The sequence below is a fragment of the Gasterosteus aculeatus genome, chromosome 12 (assembly GCF_964276395.1).
Source record: "Gasterosteus aculeatus chromosome 12, fGasAcu3.hap1.1, whole genome shotgun sequence".
Taxonomy (NCBI): domain Eukaryota; kingdom Metazoa; phylum Chordata; class Actinopteri; order Perciformes; family Gasterosteidae; genus Gasterosteus; species Gasterosteus aculeatus.
In genome coordinates this window covers 10343344-10366112 of record NC_135700.1, presented here as the reverse complement: position 1 = coordinate 10366112, position 22769 = coordinate 10343344, and the positions used below count along the sequence as shown (strand labels likewise).

At 42.2% G+C, this 22769-nt stretch overlaps 2 protein-coding genes across 3 annotated transcripts; both read right to left on the bottom strand.

The window, feature by feature from the left end:
- Positions 1–358: 358 nt before the first annotated feature.
- Positions 359–9478, bottom strand: tmem276b (transmembrane protein 276b). Its single transcript, XM_040199146.2, has 4 exons — positions 8749–9478; positions 5476–5589; positions 4249–4386; positions 359–4033 (listed from the first exon to the last, which is right to left on the bottom strand). The coding sequence occupies exons 1-4, from the start codon at positions 9143–9145 to the stop codon at positions 3786–3788; spliced, it is 897 nt and encodes a 298-aa protein (XP_040055080.1). The 5' UTR covers positions 9146–9478; the 3' UTR covers positions 359–3785.
- A 1524-nt stretch (positions 9479–11002) lies between these two features.
- On the bottom strand, positions 11003–20491 carry slc39a13 (solute carrier family 39 member 13). Of its 2 annotated transcripts, none has more exons than XM_040199134.2 (10): positions 19407–20491; positions 18174–18530; positions 16713–16820; positions 16270–16412; positions 14542–14655; positions 14005–14094; positions 12456–12506; positions 12163–12295; positions 11965–12064; positions 11003–11681 (listed from the first exon to the last, which is right to left on the bottom strand). In XM_040199134.2, the coding sequence occupies exons 1-10, from the start codon at positions 19588–19590 to the stop codon at positions 11606–11608; spliced, it is 1356 nt and encodes a 451-aa protein (XP_040055068.2). In that variant the 5' UTR covers positions 19591–20491; the 3' UTR covers positions 11003–11605. The 2 variants fall into 2 exon arrangements, with proteins under 2 accessions (XP_040055068.2, XP_040055059.2); XM_040199125.2 differs by having other exon boundaries at positions 16270–16409; positions 19407–20489.
- Between the last annotated feature and the right edge of the window lie 2278 nt (positions 20492–22769).

Here is a 22769-nt window from a genome sequence, read left to right as displayed (position 1 = left end):
AACACAAAACATCGAGTCCTCCCTCTAGATGGCACCATGTCCTCAGCGACAAAAGCCCAAGCGTTGCCTCCATTTCTCTCTGAAGGAGGCTGCTGGCTGCTGGTCGGCTCCTGTTGCCTCTCCGGCACATTCGTTTTTTACTTGGACTGAAAATATGCTTTCAGTTTTATAAATGAGCTCATGGCCAAAGATAGCACAAGAATCGTTGCTGCCTCATCAGTACCATTTTGAGTCACATCCTTTTAAGATAAATGTGGTCAAAAAAGGGTTTTGAAGAAAAAAGATTAATGGGAAAGATTCACAAACAAGTGTGTAACAGCAAACCTGTCGATTCCAAACACAGAAAGGCAAAACACGCTAGTAATTAGATGTTTTATTTCAGTAAAATAAATCAATTAAAAATGGACACAAGTTTTGATATATTGAAAGAAACTAACTGTAATGAGATCATGCAAGACTGTAATGTCTCTTTAGTCCCCACGTAACATCTGCAGTGGATCGAACCAGTATAAATGACTTGTAGAAAATAATAGCTGTGCTACTGAAACAAGTGCCACTCTAAACGATGGCGTTTTCACAGAGCATCTCTTGTTGCACAGAGTACATCTGTACAAGTACACTAAGTTCTTCAGGAAGTTGCCACTTTGGAGGGATTTTACAACAATTTCAAATACATTGTTACACTGTGTTGACCCCGTTTGTTCCCTAAAGCACACACTTGTTAATGTTTTGTCAGTCTTGCTACTGTGTGCTACTGTTCTTCTGTGTCTAAAGTTAATCCGATCCAAAGACAAACGCTTTGTTTTAAAATACAGACATTGTTAGTTTGTTAATGTTACTTTTTTTAAATGTATTATTAGAGATACGGGGCGTAAATATATGCTTTCATTTCAATTTTTGCTTGTAATACTTTTTGACAAAGTCCTGCACATGTGCAGTGGTGGCACATCCGTACTGGAAAATTTAAATTTCCAACTCTAACACAAACAAACTTTGTGCGCAATTGTGCTTCATTCCTAACAACACATTATAATTGCACCATGTACTTATATATTACGGTTTACTGTGTACAGTAATACTTATATTACTGCACATTAGTTGGGGTGTTAACTTATAACTTTATAAAACCAAAACACCAAACAGCATCGCATTCTGTGAGGACGTCAGGGAATTTACTGACTCAGTTGTTAGTGTAATGACATTTTCATATTTATGGTCTGTCCTTCTGGTTCTGGCATAAATATTTTCACAATAAGAGCTTAGACCGACTGACCCTACACTGTTTGTAAAAGACACAACAGAGTGCTTATTACATGCTCTGATCATCCTCTGCGCCCACATTCGACCTTGCAAACATATAATGTAGAACTCCACCCGCCAGGACTTCAAGTTTGCGGACTTTTATGAGACCCAGCAAAGTGCAAAGATTCAAAAAGACACTGAAGTTACAGTTTTCACACATGCCTCAGTAAAGTTCCTCAACTTCTGGAAAGTGGTAGCCTCTTGAGGAGGTCCATGGTGATGGTGAAAGGACTGAACATCACGCACAGTGTCGTCAACACACATTATAACACCTTTTTTTCTAAGAAAGTTAATTGACATGGCTGATAGAACATCTCATGACTCCCCCAGCAATTTATAAAAACGTCATCACACATGGCTGTAATATTCTTGTTTTATGAAGTGACCTTGAACATTTTAATATGAATGATTGCTAATGACTACGAAGGAGGGAGAGGGGGTACAGTAAGAGAAAACGGGCTGCTTGGAGTTATTATCACCAGCCAGTGTCACAGAGAGGATCGTTTATACATTTTTCACTGAATAAACTGTAGTCCTATCTGCTACACTCCTTTTTTTTTTAAACCTTTCCCGTGGCTCCATCCCACATTCTACGTATTCAAGTTAGTACAAAAAAACTGGCGCATTCAACTGAATTGTACGTACAACACACAATTCAAAGTATGTACCACATACACTAAAATCCAACTGTTAAATTTGAAATGGCATTTCCAATTTTGATTGTCTTAAATGTTGTTCATTAACACAACACTTTAAAACTTTTTATTATGAATACTTGTGATTATACTTCATTTTTTCAATTTTCAATGTGTGCACCTCAAAAATAAAATGTAACGTGGCCACAGAGCATCACTGCAGTCCTTTCCAAATTACTATCTATGTGCTTTTCTTTATTTGTAACGCAACCATTAATTCAGAATAGTATGCATACTTTATAATATACATTTTACCACAGTGTAAATTATTACACAATGAATATGTATTTTACTGCTCAAGACAAGTGTTTTGGAAAAACAAATTTGGAATGCCGTCATCAATCTTAAAGTTAAAAACATCAATCGTGTGTTTATTCCATCCATTTGTTTGCTCCCTCATTGCATTGAGGGAACAATAATGTCCATCACATATATGATTTTATATATTCTGCTTGTCACATTGTCTCAGTTACTTAGTCAGACTTTAGCATAACAGGATGACACTTGGGCCCTGCACTAATATGTGTTGTCACTATGTTATTGTACTTGGTGCAGATAATGGTTTGGAATGCAGCTTGTGCTTTTGTTTTTATCACCGAAGTTGCATTTTGTTCCCCCTTGTATTACACAAAAAGCCGGACCAATATTGAGGGTAAACAATGGAGGAATCAGACGCTCCCTCCGCAGTTTGGTTTCATGTTTTGCTCTTGTCAGCAAACAACCGAGTAGCATCCGCAAAACACCTTCACGTTGCTGAATCCAATAATGCGTTCGTGCTGCTGGCAGCACCCTGTAACTCCTACTGCTCTCCTTACTGTCAGGCCTCATCACCTCTCCACAAACAGAACGCTAACTTTGTTATTCAAAATCTAATTTACACAAACAATGATCTGGATCTACATAGAGATGCTTTGTACATATAGAATCTTTAAAGAAGCATCCAACTATTTTCTTTTCAATGCAGATGTTTCTTAAGTGTAGTTTATCTTACTGACCACGCTGCTTAATCCATTTTGTGCTCTGCAGAGGCTCGAGACGTTGCCCCCCGGGCTCATGTTGGATATCAGTTAGTGTGCCACACTAAAGATAAGCAATGGGCAGTCAACAGCAGTATTTTTCTTTTTTTTTTTTCATTACGAACGATAACACAGCTCACATCACTCGACTGAAAGAGGGATGCTGACAAGATGCTCTGGCCTGATGTTTGTGTGTGTGTCTTTTTTTTTTTTTTTGGCTTTCCTTTTGACGGATTTTCCCCATGATTCATCCAGAGAATGTGTGGAAAAGCATGTTCTGGTGCGTGCGTGCGTGCGTGTGTGTGTGTGTGTGTGTGTGTGTGTGTGTGTGTGTGTGTGTGTTGTATACGTGTTGCGTGGGAGTGTATGTGGCTTTGTGTATTTTAAGAGAGCACCATTTTAAGACAAATCCTCTTCAGAAAAAAAAAGTCACCTTTAAATCGCCACAGACGTCGACGCGTCGAACATCTCAACCCAAAAATGTCTCATTTGTGCTATGAGAGCCGAGCCCCGGACGTAAGTTACCATAGGTGTTAGTCTTCGTGTTCCTGGAGGTGCCACTGGGATTCTTTTGAGATTAGGTGTGTGAAGTTTGTCGTTACTTTGCTCCTTCTGTCACAACTCAGGCACACTGAACACTGAGGGGAAATGGCGATGTCGAGGATGGTGTGGGATGGTGATCAGACAAAAACCGTTGCAGAGTTAAACATCAAGGTTGGAAGGGTGCTGTCTGTGCGCTCGGTGGGGTCGGTCGCTTCACGGACGCCCCCTGTCACACGGTTCCGTTCTCCTGCCTCGGCTTGTGGGTCGTTGTGCGAGTGGGCGTGCTCAGGGAGGGGGCCAAGGTGCAGAGGAAGCCAGCCAACAAGGTGAGACCGAGGCCTCCCCAGGCACAGAACATGGACCAGCCATAGCCATGGCTAATGTCCTCGGGGAGGCCGTACATGTAGCGGGGGTAGCGGGACAACTCAAAGTTGATTCCTGCCACGCACGTGCACAAGGAGATGATGCAGCATGTTCCTGAGTGAGCAGAGGAGACAAGCGGCGATTTAGAAAGGTTCCATTCCCACAGGTACCCGAATGCACGGTGCATCTCACTGCAGGACACCCATCTACTCTCTAATGACAACCCAAAGATGCTCTCAGCTGTCACCCAATAAATACAGAAATTGAATGAAATTGTATTCTGGCTGCATGTTTGTGTGTCGATGTGGGCATATGTGCTCTCACAGTACCTCCCATGAGAAAGAGTAGGCCAGCTACATATTGCATGAGGTCATGCTGCTGGCAGCATCCCAGCACTCCGATGATCCAGCCAAAGAGGATGATGGACACGGCCATGCCCACAAAGCCGGCCGTCATTCTTCTTAGATCTGCGGGTGGAGGTGAAAACGTCAACACTAGAACGGTAAAACTAAAGGCAATTGTATAAACTTCTATTTACTAATTTTGCGTGATGGTGAATCTATTGCTCTCCAACCACAGAGAGGATGGTGAGGCCTTTTTTATAATGCTTTTGATCAATGTGTAATCTGAATGTAACATTACCTCAATTGTCAGAAACACTGTGATTCTTAATAGGCATTAGCATTATTTTATATGAGAAGGACATCTTAAACGATGCTTGGGTGTAGCACGTCCACCAGAGAACACGTCTGAGCAGATTCATAACAACACCGAAAACAAAACTGAAAAAACGTTTCAGAACTGAAAATAAATACTGATGAAATTCAAACAACTCCTTCACTCTCTCTCTCTCTCTCTCTAAAGAGAAGATTTGATGTAAGAATAAAAGCCCATCCACGTGTTCTAGGGGGAGATATTCCAGAATATATTGATTTGTCAGACCTAATGTCCTCAGATAAGCCACTTAAAAAGCTAATGGCTTCCTAATAGCGATGACCTGATAACCTTTGGTCACAAGTCTAGAAGTAGGAGAAAAGGACTTATCAGGTTATGGATACATTCAGGAGCGAGGATGACAGCAATGGAAGGACGTGGTATTCTTTTTTTTTAGCCTATTAGACCGCATTTTTAGAAATAATAAAAACAAGAAAATAACTGCTTCCATCCAATCTTAAAAATGTCTAAATATATCAAAATGCCTGTGGTAGGTTATGGTTGTGAAGGATGAGATCAAGGAGCGAGATGTACGGGGCATATAAGAGACCAACATCGCGCCATTGAGGAACGCTAAAGTTACTTTAAGCACTAAATCAACGCCTGGAGGTGAAGCTCATCTATACAACAACATCTTTAAATCATTAATTAATGGATTCTCAACCTTTTCTGTTTTATTTTCAAAATGAATCTTTTAATTGGATTCAGTAGAGCCATGAAGTAGAAACATACACAAATACTGCAAAGAACGGCAAAAAAAAGATGTTGATTATTATTAATCAGTGACTAAAGCGACTTGTCCAACCAACTCCAGAAAGACGAGCCAACGCGCTGATACTCACGGAGTGCATGCCACTCATCCTGCCGTATGGTCTTGGTGATGTTGATGGGTAGATTTCGTGGTAGGATGGACGAAGAGTAGTGATACTTGACTGCGGTGCATCTTTGAATTATTCCTGGCAGAAAACAAAACAAAGGATGGAGACGATAGTAGATTGAATAGTAAATTGAATATCTAAATCGGCAAACATCTTACATACAAGAGCAAAGTGACAAGAAAGACAATTGAGTAAAAATATTTGGCCTAACACGTAGAGTTCTGAAATAATATAAACACATTGTGAAAAAGCTTCATATTTATTCTACAGCCTGACTGAGTTTTAATTTACTGAGCTGGCCTTATTAACCTTGTGTTCCCAACCACTCGCGCATTGTTTCCTAATCCTCCCTTTATAACAATGTGCAATATGGATTATTCTACTCAATCGTTCTCATTCAAAGTGAATCTCTTCACAATGACTTGATAGTGCAGTAAGCTGAATTCAAAATAGGCATTCAGAGTCCTGATAATTTCAGAATTTGAAGACTTTTGTTGTCCAGCCTTTTCTCCGTACGTTAATCGACATCAACAGCTTCGTATTGCAATTCCTCTGCAAATCGTCACTTTAGTTTCAAGTTTGAGAAGGAACTGTGATTTGTCTAAAGTACCTTGCACGTGTCACGAGTTAAAACCAAGGCAGACATATTTACTCTGCTATGGGGTCAGACTACTTCACAGCAGATGGACAGCTGCGGTGGAGGTGATGCCCTTAACAACAGCTCCATCCCATTAAGTGTCCCATAACCTGCACAGTACCAGAACCCTGAAACGGGCCCATCTGAATGCAACGCAGCAGTCGTTCGGTTCATTAGCTTCTCTGTTGGTAAAGATATGTGCTGTTGAAAGGGTCGTTGACTTAAAAAATACACTTTAAATCCCAATAGCATAAGTTATTCCTGTCAGATTTATAGATTTTCCTTCTAATAGTTGGGTTTCTGACCGTCCAGGGTTTAATCTCAATGTTCTTTGGTGAGATAACAAAAGCCATTATGAAAGAAAGAGGTTTATATTATAAGGGAAGAATTTTAGTCCAAATATTTCATGTTTAATCAAAAATCTGATATATTATGCAATATATAGAATATAATATATTATATCTATATATATGCAATATATAGAAAGGATCGACATGTGATACCAAAGTATAATCCGCTGTCTACTTAAGGCCTTTCTGATACAAAAGCTTGAAACTATTGCATGAAACATTTACTGATGATCATCTATACACGGTGCATATTTATTGGAACTTCAGCTTCCCATACTAGCACTAATACTAATGCTTTTTAAGGTTGTTTCAGTACTGGACATCTCAAAATTAGAAAGATACAAATTCTACCTCCGTTAAGACGGATCTTTCATAATTAAAATGACAATAACAGACACAATGGTGGCAACGTGGCATCATTTTAAATGCTTGGTGCACTTTTGGTAGATACACGGCATATTTCAGCTTGTGATTCTCGCTGATCGGACATCTTCTCTGGACAGAGTTGGAATCTACAGAATGCACTTGATTGACATCTCTGTGACTCTCCTGTTAGCTTTGTGCTTCCTATTTGGGCTGAAAAATGCACCTTTAAATTGTCATTAGTACGTTGATATTGGCGTATCAATTCAATTCCCATTAAATTATGCTGTATAGATCTCGAGCACGTAATGTCATTCCAACAATTCAGCAGTGCACATTAAGTATGAGTCAACAACCCTGCGATCATTAAGACTGTAATCATGACTAAAACTTCCGAAACCTCCATACCCGAGAAGTATTCAAGTCACAATAACAGGGTGAACACATTTTAGCACATTGCATTCTTTGTTCGCACATAGGGACACTGGCATAATTCAGTACGATAGTCCCTAAAATATCTGACTGGCTGGTGACATCACATCTCTCTTGTGTGTTACAATTGGTCATCAGGCTTTCCTGGTCATCAGGATGAGTGTGGTTCCCCTCGGGGCCTTTTTGTTTTTTTTTAAATATCATCCTTTTGACATATGGAACAGCTCATGTAATGCGTAAATGTAACTTTTATTAGTCATTAGCCGTTAGAAATTTTCGAGGGAAAACAGTAGAAACCTGACTTTGAATTGCTCAATATATTAACACCAATATCGGGTCTTAAGATGAATATTGAAAAGGAGCAAATATGTTTTTAAAAATCAGAAGATATAAAGTAGACATACATTAGATGTAGCATTTCTATCGATGGTCCTAGAGCTAATAGGAATTAAGTGTCCTTTTCGCGTAGTTTATCAAGGTGTGGCAATAATTTGATGTACACGTGAATAATTCATTTGAAACAAATCTAATTAAACACATTTCGGAGACAATGTCAACAAAAAATCAGTAAGACAACAAGCTTCAGAAATGTTGTGTGTTAGATTAACGTGTTCATACCATGTCGACTTCCGTAGGACAGACATGTTCATTCAATTAAACAAAAACACGTTGTCATAATGTTCACTTCATGAGTGGATATGCATATCCTATATTGTGCTATTGATTATATAAAAAGGGTTTAAATGGTTTAGAAGATTCAACTGGTTAAACCTGACAAAAATGACCTTAATCTTTAACTGCATGCTGCCAGCTCAGACGTCTATGGATTATGAAAGACTGAAAACATCCCAATGGTTAAAGGAGAAAAACAGGTTTTGACTTCACATACATTTCCCACACGGAGCTGGTCCCGTATTCTACCTCAGGTCTAGGCCTAGAATATGGCTGCTAAACGAGGAAGGCTGTGCAGTACGTTTTCTCCGGTGTGATCGAAAAAGGGAATTCAAATGGAACCATTGATTCAAGCTTCCTTATCACGCAAAACGCATGAAACGTTTAATGACGTTCACCCTTATGAGGACATTTGTGGTCTCCTGCATGGAAGACAGGGATCAGAAAATCGAGGTGCAGCCATTATGTGGGAGAGCGACTCGGCTCGATGGGGTTCTCTCAGCACCACGGACAGCGAAGCGCGTTGCGGGACATGCGCAAAAATAAAAATAAATAAATACAAAGCATCCTAACCTCGATGCATAACAGATTGAAAAGGCAAATGAAAACAGGGAGACAGGTGACAGTGTGGCAGTGCGAGCAGACCACGGGCCTGTGTGTGTGTGTGTGTGTGTGTGTGTGTGTGTGTGTGTTTGTGTCGGGCTGCGCGTGAGCTCATCGCCGAGCATCACGGCCTGCATGGCGCGCGCGCGCGAGAGAAAACGCCAGAGCACTCGTGTTTACCTTTGTAGATCAGGTCCTCCGTCTCCAGGTCGAATCCCTCCCGGTGACACTTCCTCCACAGCCCGGAGATGGTGGAGTTAAACTGCCGGCTGCAGTGGGACTCCATGGGCGACGCGGCGGCCATGAAGTGCCGCTTCCCCCGGATGAGAGCGCGAGCATCTGGGCCGTTACCTTTCATCTCCAGCCTCTTTGGAGGCATCTGGAGGGGGAGGTTCTGGTTTGAGATGTAGATGTAGCCGGGGTCGTTTCGCTTGTTGGCATAGTTTTTACACCTCTCCCGGTGCCTCCTCGCGTCGGTTTCGTACCAGTAATCGGTGCAGATCGCCATGGCGAGCAGCCCGAGCGCACAGAACGCCAGGAAAAGCCCGGTGCCCGTCAGTATTTTCATCGCGGCCATCTTCCCCGCTCGACGGAGAGCCCGAACAGTCGCAGGAAGGTTCCTCCGTGGCCGTGGTGGTGGTGGTGGTGGTACCGCGTGAAATGAATCACGACGGCACTCACAGCCTCGCGTGGTCCTGCACGAAGAGCATGATGGTGCAAGGCCAGCGTGGTCGGGACTGGAAGCTGCGCTCTATTGTCGTGGTACCCGGTGGATGCAATGTTGTTCCCACCATCTGTTATGGTACAGGAGGAGGAGGAGGCGAGGAGGAGGAGGAGGGGGAGAGGAGAGGCGATGGATGGCGACCAACGCTGTGAGGAGGAGGCACGGGCAGCGGTGCAGTTGCGCGCTCTCTCCTCCAGGCGGTTGCAGGATGAGGTGGAGAGGAGATGCGCTGCCCCACTACATGGGGGGGTCTTTGGGGAGGCTTCAATAGTCACCTTTTGGATTTATTTTGTTTTTAGTAAGCATTTAAAACAGGTGTCGTTTATTTGTCTTTACCTAGAAACAATACATTTATATAATGATTTGGTGCAGTATAATAGGTGTCTGGAAGCGTGAGATTACTGCCAGTTTAGATGACCTTAGGCGTGTTTCAAGTTTGAAATTTAAGTATAGGAAATGAAAACATTATCACGCAACCACTTACTATACCCGCGGTGTCAGCAAATAGACGTATTAATGCAGATAACCTCTGGGGGTTCTCAGTTACAGAATGGTAATTCATACTAAATGCATTACATAGGTTGGTCCAATAATAACAATGTCCTCTTTTGGATTGAGAATATTATTTTCAAGGACACCAAAAGAATATTTAGACCAAGTCACATGACCATTGCTAAAGAGGATGAAGGCAAAAAGGAAACCAGTGAGGAGTAAAGGCCTCAATAACTTTCAGAGCTGCAGAATTGGATTTAATTAAATCGTTCAAGTTGGCTGAAGACATTTAGTGATCCAGTTTGATATCCTGTACAAAGCATGCTCCAGTAAGTTGGTTGTGGATGTTACTGATTATAGCTTTTCTTAAAAGGTTTATTAAATACAAATACAAACATCGGTCTGTATAGTCTGGGTTGTGATGAAGAAGTTCACATTTTAGGTTTACAGTATGCCATGTGAACCAAAGCACAGGAATTAAATAAAAAATCTGATGGAAAACGTCAGAATTTTGTGATCAGGACCAGTAAGTAGAGGGTTATCTTGAATAATTTAAAATCAACAAGATCTGTTAATCTAACAACGAAAGTTTTTGGAACACAGCTGAAATTCAATGAAAGATGTGTCGATCACGAGGCCGCACCACAGCGCTCATGGTGGTTGCTTGTTGTTCTTCTGTGCCGTGACCGAGGAAGGATCCCACAGACAATAGGCCGCGCTCAGGCCGATGACTAAGGAAGGCAACCCGCGGCGCAGTCGTTATGGCAACACAAGCTTGCCAAACTGACTGTGTTGAAATTGGACAACTCACAATCAAGACCCCCCTCCCTCCACTCCCATATGACATTTTAGGCACAGGACCTCTGCAGTAAGAATATGCTCATGGTGGGACAGCGTTGAGTGCAGCGAGGTCACAACACACTGGTCTGCCTCAGCACCGTCACAGCCAATCAATATTAGGAAATCCTAATCCAACACAGATCATTATCACACGTGTTCCAGTTCTTCACACTAATGTGTGTTGTCAATTCATAAAACAGTATTTTTTTTTTATATAGAAGGCCTTAAATTTAAAGTTTATTTTTTAGGGTGGAAACCTGAACGCTACAAAAAATCCTTCACGGGGAGGTTTTCTAAAGTGGTAATGTGTCGCTATCCTCACTGAATTCTTGGCAACAGTATAAATGAAAGCTGATTATTCACAAACTGTACAAATCCTTTTCTTCAACTAATTTCAATTTTATTACAATTATTTATTCAAGCAGACATCAAAAAGTGCAGACTGGACTGTATGAAGAAGCTACAAAACAGAAAAAACTGCACTCTGGTAACAAACCATGCTGACTTCTCGGCACTGATATCTTAATGTTACAAACTGATTAGAGAATGTGGTGCACGTCTAATAAAAACTATAGGTTGCTTGTCTACTTTTCAATAAATATACAGCAGCTAAATCCAAAATATATACAATGTTTAAACAATTCAGGGATGAATACGTTTTTTAAAAAAAGCTTTTCTTGTAAAGACCAATAAAACCTGCTCGGTTGAGCTGCTACCTCAGGTGTACCTGTGTAAATGTATGTGCAAAACAACACGATTGTCAGCAATGTAAGACAATTTGGTAACAGAGATCCATAGAAACCATCTTAATTAAATCGTTCTCTTAGTTTGGCACATTTTTTATAAAGTGACGTTCTTCTGAAAGATTTGTGTAGTGTAACATTATAAAAAGTTTCTAAGAATGAGAGGTAAAAAAAAATATAAGGGGTTGGTGGTGAGTTTTGGCGTTTGGTTAAGGCGAGAGAGGTGCTTTTTCCATTTTCAATTAACAATGGCAGAGAGCACAGCCATGACCGCCACGCCACAGAAAATGAGCAGGATCTGCAGGAGAGACTGCCTGGTCAAAAAAAGAAAGAAAAGACACAGAATCATGGACGTATACAAAATAGAGTCTACCAATTTCAACATCACAGAACGAGACACCAAAAGTTCCATTTCGTAACATTTTTCTTGCATCGTCACTACAGTCTCAACTCCAACTATGCAGAACAGGTGGAAGGTTACCAGTGGAGTTTTGGGCCACTAGTAGCACTAGAGCGATGTTTTAATAATCTCCCCATTGGGTTTGCAATGTGAACAAGACTTCCTTGTTGGACAAACAAGTCCAGTTTAAGCCAAACCTTAAACTGGACTCCTCTAGAAGTTCTGGCACCACGTTCACCAAGGCTATGTAGAGGAAGCCTCCGGAGGTAAAAGGCAAGATCCAGGCAGTGGCATTTTCTAGAAACGGCAGAAAAAAACAACGAAAAAAACAACAACTTAGGTATCCTTTTTGCAACTGTTCCACGGCCTGATTGTGTGTACGATCACGATCTCACCTGTGCCGTTTGGTGACTGAGCGCACAGAGCGAAGCAAGCTCCCAAGACACCGAACAGCGCGGTGGAGAGCTGCATGCGGGCGGCGCTCCACCGGTCAAAGCCAGCCCTCAGCAGAATGGCAAAGTCTCCCACCTGCAGACGGAAACATTTCCCAGAGCAGAGGAATGGATGAACGCGTTTACAAGCCAGCGGTCTGATTCTTCCAATGCACTTCCTGCTACGTAAACATGAAACCTCTAAATTAACCTCAAATGTCGATGTTTACAATCTTACAAAGTACTTTGCATCTCACCTCGTGGGGGATTTCATGGAGCAGGATAGCAAAGGTGGTGAGAAACCCAACCTGCAAGAGAACTTTCATTACAGGGCTTTGTCTTACTTAGCAATGACAGTTAAACTATTTATGTTAAGCTTGCAGTGCAACGAGGGAAAATGCAACAGACAAACTTTGGGCAGCTTAAAGCGTTGTGAAGCTGTAAGAGCTTAAATTCTTCAAAAGTGTTCATAATCCTCCATGAAAAGCATCATGAGACCTTTCAAGTGTGTACAGAGTGTACTTATACACATACACACACACCACATTTAAATCAGGCTTTAATAATATCTACATGTCAGTGAACTCAAACCAGTTTCAGCAAGGGTAGAAAAAAAAAATCATAGCATTAAGCATAACCAGCTCTTCTTAAACTAAATGTAAGGTAAAAAACAACAATGGTTTAAGTAAATAACAGCCAATTAATAATATCGAGTAAGATATTAGTAATTCACAGTGAATTCATTTTCATGGGACTATTTCCTTGTGTGCAAAGTCACATTGTGATAACTGCACATGGGAGTAAACAGAAAACACCGGCGAGATGTCTTGTATGTGTACGTTTAAGAGCTTCCTCTCTGGCACACCGATCCACAGTTCCTGCTGCTAGCCTTATGTCTCTCCAGCTGGAGCCTCTTCTTCCCACAGATACAAATATACACTAGCCTACTGAAACAACGCAAACAAATGTTACTGCACTATAAAGAGCACCTTTTCAAACAAGCCTTGTCAGATGTTGCTGCAACAATGAGTAGAAAACCAAAACACTTTGTTTGAATATTGTAATGTAATAAAACTAAACGCAGAGTTCATCTACACCCAAACTCCATTCGTATAGCAGGATGTCACAGCGCTCTTTGCTGGTGAAAGTGAGGATTAAGGGTTGTCTGCTTTGCTACAACTGGCAACAAAATGAGGGTGCAGGCGGGAGGGTGCCTGGACGAATCCCCGCCATTGCTTTTACTCCTATGGAAGATGCACATATCCTTCATGGGTGCTAGCATTCCCTCTCAGATTGCATATTTAGGTTCAAGACCTTCCTTTTTAGTGACAAACCCTCTGCTATCGCATGCTTTGTTTGTAATGGTATCTACCGAGGAATGTGAAGTGTTGCAGGAGCGTAAACCACCTCCCCTCTGTGTTTCTGTCAACTCAACGGTTTCAGAGTTATCATGCAGACTGCCTACACTTTGTAGGGTCATTGAACAGTCTTTGCAAAGAATGCAGCTTAAAAAGAAGTTATGTTCTGTGATATGGTTTATGGACTCATGCTAGCGGGTTTGACAGTTCCCCCACCACAGTACTCCGAAGTAAGGCGTTATATTGTGGGTCCAAATTCCCACAGTAATTAGAGGCCTCCAAAACTCTAATTCTAGTCTGTATCTTAAGGGAAAGACAAAGTATATGGGCAACATAAAGCGCACCAATGTGGATACTCATGATAAATACAAATGTCTATTTTTGTGATGGATACATTTGAATGAGGAATAGACATAACAGATAGTCTTTTCATGTCAAAAGTTCTTACTTTTTTGCTAACCAGGAAACTTCCTGCAACCGCCAGTCCATGAGTGAAGTTGTCAATGCAGTTGGCCAGTAGGTTCAGGTATCCACAGGTCTGTGAAACACGAACACAAAGCCCCCGTTAATCATGTTAACCTCGATTAGTCGACACAATGTATGGTCAACAGTAATCTATATTTATCAGTCACAACATTCTCTTTGGAGACAGAATCTTGGTGGATTTTGTTTTCCGCTAAAGTTACTCTCTACTCTGCAGTCTGACCCATTTAAAATGAGGCAGTGCATTTTCCATTTCTCTCAGGAAACAAAAAGCAGCTGCTGGTGATGTGTTGTTGTGATAAGATATTTGTTAATTGTGCAGGAAGAATGATGAGGGCCAGGAAGAATGATGAGGGCCGAACTGTTCCCCCCCCAACTACCTAAGGGAAACACTGGGTTGGATACAACAAAGCCAAGTCGAACTAAAATGAGGGGTTGCTTATTACGATGACATTTCCGGTCGCTCTTGTTAACTGGGAATTTTCTTGGTTGTCAGAATTACCTTGATTTTCTGTGATCTTTCCTGCAGACTCTGGTGCTGGGGGGATTTCCATGACTCAGCGTGGTGCCCATTTCTAAGTGACGCCGATGGCTTTCCACTGAAAGCTGAAATAGACTGTGGAAAAAAGGGGAAGAAAAACAATTAAAAATACGCATACCCACGTGAACTGTAACCCCCTTTTTTATTTTATACATTTTAATACATTGTCCTGTTCCCATTAGCCATCGTTGTCCACCGTCGGTCCAATACAATTGGTTGGTGTCGTCTCACTTAAGGAACCGCAGCAATCTTACCAAAAACAATAATTTAATGGTTGCCTGGATCCAAAAGCACAACGAACATGCATTTTATTGCTGCTCCCACGGTGTGCCGACGGCTTACACCTCCTGCCAGCTGAACAGCTGTTGTGTTGAATTAGTTCTCTACATGTGCAGAAATAAGCAGTCATTTGTACTTTTGCTTCATTTTTTTCAGACGTTGCAGATGACATTTCAGGCTGCAGTATGTTTTCCGAGAACAGCCGACTTCCTTGTTCCCTCATTCAGAAACCACTTAAGTTGCCATTTAGGCTGAGAGTCAAATTAGGTGAGAAGGAAATAGACGTCTTCTTTTCGCGGAACGGAAAGGTTTTCTCCACGTCTATGATTGAAGTAATGAAGGCTGATTATTTGTTTTTTGGGGAGGGGGCTAAATTGCCACTGCAATACACCTCATTTTAAATGAAGTAAAGATTCAAACGTAATTCAATCCATTACATTTGACATTGGACCTCTCCACACATATGATGCCTCCCTCAAAAACAATGATCCAGTTAGAAGACACACATGGTCCAGAGTGTTGGAGAAGGAAAAATGTGCATCTCCTCCGTCTCCCTCACACGGCGTCACACTATTGTTGCCTCGGTCTACAAACTGAGTGCTCTCCGGTGGACACTGAAACGGGTAAAGCAGCTGCTTCTCCCCGTCACTATAAATAGACTAGAGCAGAGGAGCTGAGCCGTGGATTCCAAACCCCCCCCATCCAGAGAGCGGATGAGACAGCCTTTACGAACACACAGCAAAGACATGCGTTAAAGAGTTAATTCATTTTCATACAATAAACTACAACGTTGACACTCATCAAGACAACAATCAAATTTTGAAAAACAATTATCACACTAATAACATAATAAATATAGAATGTAAAAGGTTAGTTTGCTCATTAATAGAGATGCATTGTTAAAGGAATAGCTTGACATTTTGGGAAACAACTTTATCTGCCTTCAGGCCAAGAATTACAGGAAACCCATCGATACCACGCTGTTTGTTTGGTTAGCTTAACAAAAATACTTTTTAACATGGGAAAAAATAGCCTGGCTTTGTCCATGTTTAACTTTATCTAAACCTCACTAATTGATAATATATAAAATAAACTGTAAAAAAAAAAAAAGACTCCTTGTGGTTTTATGTGCTGGATTAATTCTTCTGCACTCTGTAACATCCTGCAGTCTCCAGCTGCCCAGCATCCTCACGGCAACGAGGTGCGAGAGCGGAATTGATTTGCTCATTTAATTCTACACAAGAAAATGCCAAACTATTCTTTTTAAATTCTTCCCTGTTGAAGGAAGGCTGGTTGGACAGTAGGCCATCTGATGCTAGTCACCGAAACACGGTTAGCAATATGCAGACCAACCAAGACTTATGAAAACAAATATGTGTAATGCTTGCATCGAGATTTCTCCTCACTTACAGCAGAGTTTGAATTCAGATCTGAATCTGACGGGAGATCCTCGTGGCTGTCTTTGTCTGGGAACATTTTCTCCAGGAGGAGGAATGCCAACAGGCCACCGATTACCCACAAGCCCTGGGTCATGTAGTGGTTGTGTTTACCTGCTAGAATGGAAGCAGAGAGATTTAAACTCAAGCAAATGTCGTAAGTGAAAACAGAGCTACAACAAAGGTGAGTGCTACACAATCATCATTAAAGAAACTTCAGAAATGTAATGCATGGATTCTATATCTAGTAATGGAATAATACTACTAACATTACATCAGTCTTTGTTGTTTGGGAAAAAGGGATTTTGGTAATCAAATGTGAACAGCTTACTGTCATTACTGTTTAAGAGGGGTCAGAGGAAACAATAATTCAAAAAACAAAAAGGTGTTGATGGTGTTGGTGGAAAGGACACCCACCTGAGGACCGGGAGAGCTCCCACGCCTCAGGGAGGAGGTGAAGGAATACATCCCCAAGAAGGCCACCGATAGCAAAGCTCAGGAGCTGCTTCAGCCTCTGGCCACCAGCTGAGGAGAAATGGGTAGCAGTTAGTATGGACGGTGTTTGATTACAGATGGATGTGACGGACATCCCTCCTTCTGCAGGTTTGGTTTGGCTTCCTGGCTCAGGAGCAAAAGGGGAGAGCGAGTGTAGGCAGCAGGAAACTTAACAACACCCGAGCAAATTTAGCCTCAGTCTAAGTGGCTTCATCTCTAAACTCTCCTCACTCCACCATCTGGTTTGGTTGTGGTTGTGTGCTTTGTTTGCACACGCCCCATCACACACACTGCACTCTTCTATATGCTGTATTCATTACTGATCCCACTGATACATCATTATTTCTATTTCAGCTCTTCTCTTGTGTGATTCACTTTTATGTCACTGACTTTAGGCCAGTTCGTGACATGGCCTTTACTTCATTCTTTTTTTTATTAGAAAATGCTCTGGCTGAAATCCGATTAATTCATCCTATTTTGACAAGTAAAACATGATGCACAGAAACGCACAAAAGAAATGCCTACGTGTTCCACCAGACCTTTGGTTTGGTTTCCTAAGTGACGACGAACCACTGGTCAGGACTGCACTTGAAAACCCCACGGCCTAAAATACATGTGGAATGCCAGGTTCCTGTGGGTGGGGCAGATCAAGAGGCCGTGGGCCTCAGGGTGACCTGTCTCGTCTAGTTTCTCATGGGTTTCTTTCATGCCCAGAGTTAAAATTGACTTAACAACGAGTGGGACGTACTTTCCAGGCTCATTGGTTAAAGAACAAAAATCAAGCTGGTGAATCTGCTATATACACACACACACACACACACACAAAAAGAAAAGAAAAGATCAGTCTGCATTACGGTCTGCTGCAGTGTTGATCAGCCATTTCATTCCAGACCAAGACAAGAAGGAACATTTTAAGGATTTCCATGAAATGTCGAACAGACGTCATCAATGGTCTATAATGGAAGAGATCCTTCCAGATTTGGAGTTAGTGTGACTTAAGAGACCAGCAGGTGAAAGCGCTGATCGGAAATACCTGTTGAACCCACTGGGGTTATTTCCCCCTCGTAGAGGGTGAGGAGAGCTGAGATTTACAACAGAGTCACTATAGACACAGACACACGCACCGTTAATGAGGCTGGAAATATTTATTTTTAAATATTTACTTTACTGCAGAAACTCTGAACTCTTCTTGTGTTAACAATGACGTATTTTTCCATGATACAAGAAATGAAAGAAAGGGCATATTTTCTCCAAGTAACAGAGACATCATGATTTATCATGACTATCAACAGAATTATACACGTGTATTATCGATATTGCCCCTGAGGAAATTCTAGTGATCTCTTGACCTAGATGAGTATGTTACATGCTGCCGTGCCTTACCTTCTGTTTTGAGGGCTGCTCCAGCTTCAATGGGAATGACAAGAAGGGGAAAAATCCCACTGAGGCCGACAGCAATAGAGCCCACCAGGGACAAGAGCCACACGTGAAGATGCTCGCTGTAGAAGACGTTTGCCTGGAGGTAATCTGCCAGGCTGGGGCCCGGCCCTGCGGCGGAGGCCGTGGCATGTGCCATTGAGGTTTGTGTCATCTTGTGGCTGCCCACTGCCGCCCCGGAGGTCAGCAGCAGCAGCAGCAGGGTGACCGGGATCAACAGAGCAGCGACAGCCCAGCTGGGCTTCCTACAGCTTCCACCGCTCATCCGTCCCGCGGTCCAAAAGGCACTTGCAACCAGTAATGCTGCAAGAAACGCACACACATTCAGACAGACAGGCCTCTGCAGGACCTCCTCTAATAATCCAAATAAACAGGACATTGTTTAATATGGCTTTTGGTCAATTCAACATGGCCTGTTTAGTCTGACTTAACGTTTGGGGTTTTTACACTTTTCAGATTTATGTAAATCAGGCGAGACAATAGAAACGCTAGAATGGACGCTACTTGCATTTTTTATAGCGTTAAATTGGTTTGTAAGACTACCAGACAGCGACACACGGAAGTTGCGTTAAAAGGGATTTGTTGTTTTTAGCTCAGGGGAAGGAAAATGCCAGAAGAGTCCAGAGTGTGCTTCCTGTAGGCAGCCGCCTCTGGACATCTGGAAACGCTCCGTTAGAAAAAGACGGCAACGAGAGGCTACCGAAAAGTTTGTGTTTAGTGCAACAGTTTAATCCCAAACTGCGCGCAGGTTTGCACACAATGAAACACCAGCGTGTTGACAACTTAACGAAGTGCTCGCATCCCGTCCGCGAGCAGGACGTTTTACTCACAGACAGTGAATGCTAACGTCAACTCCCGTTTAAAAACACAAAATACACAAGACAACGCAACAAACCGTAAGACACACACACACAACGGGGCGGAGAGCCGTTAAGCTGCGAAATAAATGAGAAACATTGCTCCTTTCACAGTGACGCACCGAGCGAGCTAGCGCGAACTCCGTGAGTTAAAGTTAGCACGCTAATGCTAGCTGGTAAACACCGCGCGCGCTACAGACGTTAACTGGCACGCAGCAACGGCCCCCGACAACGGCCGCAACCGGCCCCGCGCGAGGGGGTCGCTGCCCGCTTGTTACGGGGGGGGGGTCCGGGAGACGGCGGCTCATCACCGGGCTTGTACCTTGTGGTTTCTGCAGGCTTCGCACCGGGGTGTCCCTGCCATCCAGGCTCGGTGGAGGAAGAAGGCGCTCGCCTGTGAGTTTGCACAGGCTCCAGAGTGCCGGTGGGTCACCGCGGCCCCCAAACAGCCACGTTTCAGGATCCCGGAGAGCGGAGCGGAGCGGAGGGGGGGGGGGGGGGCGCATGGATCCCGCCCCACCGCGGAGTTCAGGAAGTACCGTTAACGTAACGTTTATTTTCTACCGAGGACTCCACGTCCCAGAGGAGTTAATTATGTTCACCTCGATTCCGAACTCTGTTAGAAATCTCAGCATAAGACCACTGAATGTGGGGAATTTAAACGAAATAATCTGAGTGGTCGGGAACTGAATATCCCAAATGTGTTATTCTGGAATAAAGTCATTCACTGAACCAGATCATTTAGTCGTAGAAGCTGTTCATGTAGTCTATTCAAACGCAGTATACGACCTAACACCTCCTCCACCACTTCCCAAGAAACACAGCAATATTTTACTAAGTAAACTTTTTAATTGGCTACTTCACTACAATAAAGTGCACTATGTACACTGAAGGTGTATTGGTATAAGAAAAATATACTTTCTGATTAATTAAGTTATATCTAATATCCACCTATATAAGCTTTTTAGGTATCGGTATCACCGAAGATATTAAACATGTCACAGAGGAAACACTAGTGAATATTGTCACACTGTCACAGCTTACTGGGACACTTGATTAAACAAAGCCCTTGTTGGTGTTACATAGTAGCACATCTTTGACAGCAAACAGAAGCGTCTGCCTGGGAAAAGGCTGTTGTTGTCAAAGGACCGAAGAACCAACCTATGCTACAAATCCTCGGCCAAAGCAGATCCACTCATTGACAAACACCTATTGACAGAATCAAGATATTTCATATGATAAGAGTCACTGTCTCAGTGTAAAAAACAACAACAACAGAACAAGCACACGAGAAACCTACATTCAATAGCGCAATATCAAGGCATATCACCAATGTTGTCCTCGTTGGCCCCATTCCAACTCTCTGCTGTTGTTGGGTGACTATTGACATGATTTCACAATGTGTGTGTTATTGTAGGTTAGGTTGTAGATTAAGTGAAAGACGGTGCAGGGTGCACTTCAACTTGCAGGACGGACAAGGACTGAAGTTCGGCTCCAGCTTAGTTCTTTCTGTTTCATTCTCGTACAGCACTCGCTTGAAGCTGCTGTTTCATGTGTACAACGTGAGAGATTGATGGACCCTGTGATAAGCCGACTGTGATGCTAACAGGTTTTTATGAAGATGTGTTTCTGTCTGCTTTGCTGAAACACAAAAGACACAATAGTTTTGAAAAAGACAAACAAGGTTAGTTAGGTTACTTTTGTTTGTACCCGATTAGGCACACAGACAATAAAGGAATAGTGTGGCTTACACAGGACAATTTCACATCAATAGTCTCCTCTGAATAGAACCACTAGAGAAAATGGCATTTATTGATATATACTGAACAAACTACAGGAGATATGTGAAAGTGATAGAAAACAAGCAGGGACGGGGCAATTTAATGGCATATTATGTGTTTAAATAACTGCTTTCGCCACTCATCCATAGAGCAGTCTCTCTCTCTCTCTCTCTCTCTCTCTCTCTCTCTCTCTCTCTTTAGGGACAGAGGCTTCGTTAAAGTACTTTGCTAAACAACAAGTTTGAGAAATGCTTATGATTTACATTAACATCTACAGTTCATACTTTTAATCCAACACATAGAGGCAAATACTGTTTTACTCCATTAGACATATTTTGACAGCCGGAGCCGTTTGTTCCTTTGCAGATTAAGATATCACATGCAACATTATGATAAGCTTATAAAATAATCGCATTGTCAAAGACTGAACTGCCTTTTTCCATCCTTTATGGAACGTGACCGCATGCAAAAAAAATAAATGTTAACTTGTTTCAGTTTTCTTTACTTTGTAAGGAACCAAAGCGACACTTATCCTCTAACCATTTCAGTTGGTTTCATTTAGAGTCACAGTAAGGACATTTTAACTCTTGTGAAACAGTCTCAATGAGACCCTGAAGCCTCTATGGCGTTTGTCTCTAAACAAGCTCGTCAGCGCAATGATCATTTTGTTCTATACAGTTCATTGTCATCGGGTCAGCTTCTGCTGCAGAATCAGCAGCAGCGTCTTCTTACGGAGCCAAAAGCAGAGTGTCTTGCTGCTGCGGCGGGAGCCAACGCCGACCCCGCGGTGCAGGAAGCAGCGGCCGCATGTATCTGGGCCTGTGGAGGCAACAGAACGGCCCGAGCCAGACTGTCACACCGAGCTGCAGGAAAGGAGAGGGCTATCGATGTTCGAAAACCGTACCACACAAATGGCACCAAATATTCTTAAAAAACTTATATTGTAATATGTTAGTGTCGTTCTTTTCAAAATGAGAACTTTTACATTGCTTACATTGCTCTTCTTTTACTTGGGTACAAATCTGAAAAGACATTCCAGTTTTTTCTGAACTATGTTTTGGTAATTGATCTGTTTCTGGAGAAACGGTGTCAAGTTCCATGGAGAACATTCTTCTTCTACTACGTTTGGGTGCTGATTTGGCCAGCACCTTATTCCCACCTGACCTGTAGCAGAGCACCCGAGGTTCCGCGGTACCACACGGTTACTTACTAAACGGCCTGACCAGCAGGTGGTGCATGTGACAGGAGTAGATTAACTCAATCTATTGTGTAGCGTCTGCCATGACAAGAGCCAAGAAAACACATCTCATTATATTACCGAAGCAATTCAATTCTAGCGTTTTTTATTGAACTTATTTTGCACTCAGCTAAACACATAGTTTGGCGCTCTCTTTTTAGTTAAAGTAAGACAACTTGACATTCCCGATCAGCTGTTAAACACTTTCATAAATACAACTTCAATTGTTTAAAACGTAGAAATATATTGTAATGAACACTCTTTACTGCCTTCAACAACATTTTTGGAGTAAAACGGATGGCCAGTCCTCAAGGCATGATGGTTTTTTTTAACATCTGAGAAGTCTACCTAACCTTCAACTTCTCAAATTTTTAAAAATAGACTTGTTAACTGCCTTTCGCACAAACAAACTTAGCAGAGTCAGATGTGAAGATAAACCAACATATACATGATTAATATCTTCACTGAGTCATCCTCGTCTGGCTTGAGCAACACAATAAGAAAGAGGAACTCGGCTGTTTGGTGGGATAGGGGCCCAACGCCGTAAATGGGTGTATACGCCTAAATGTGCGTGTTTAACTGTGTGCCGTTTGTGAGTATACTCATTCTAAAGGGCAAATGTAATTCAAATAGATTGAAACAACAGATTAGGCCTATTATTGTAAAA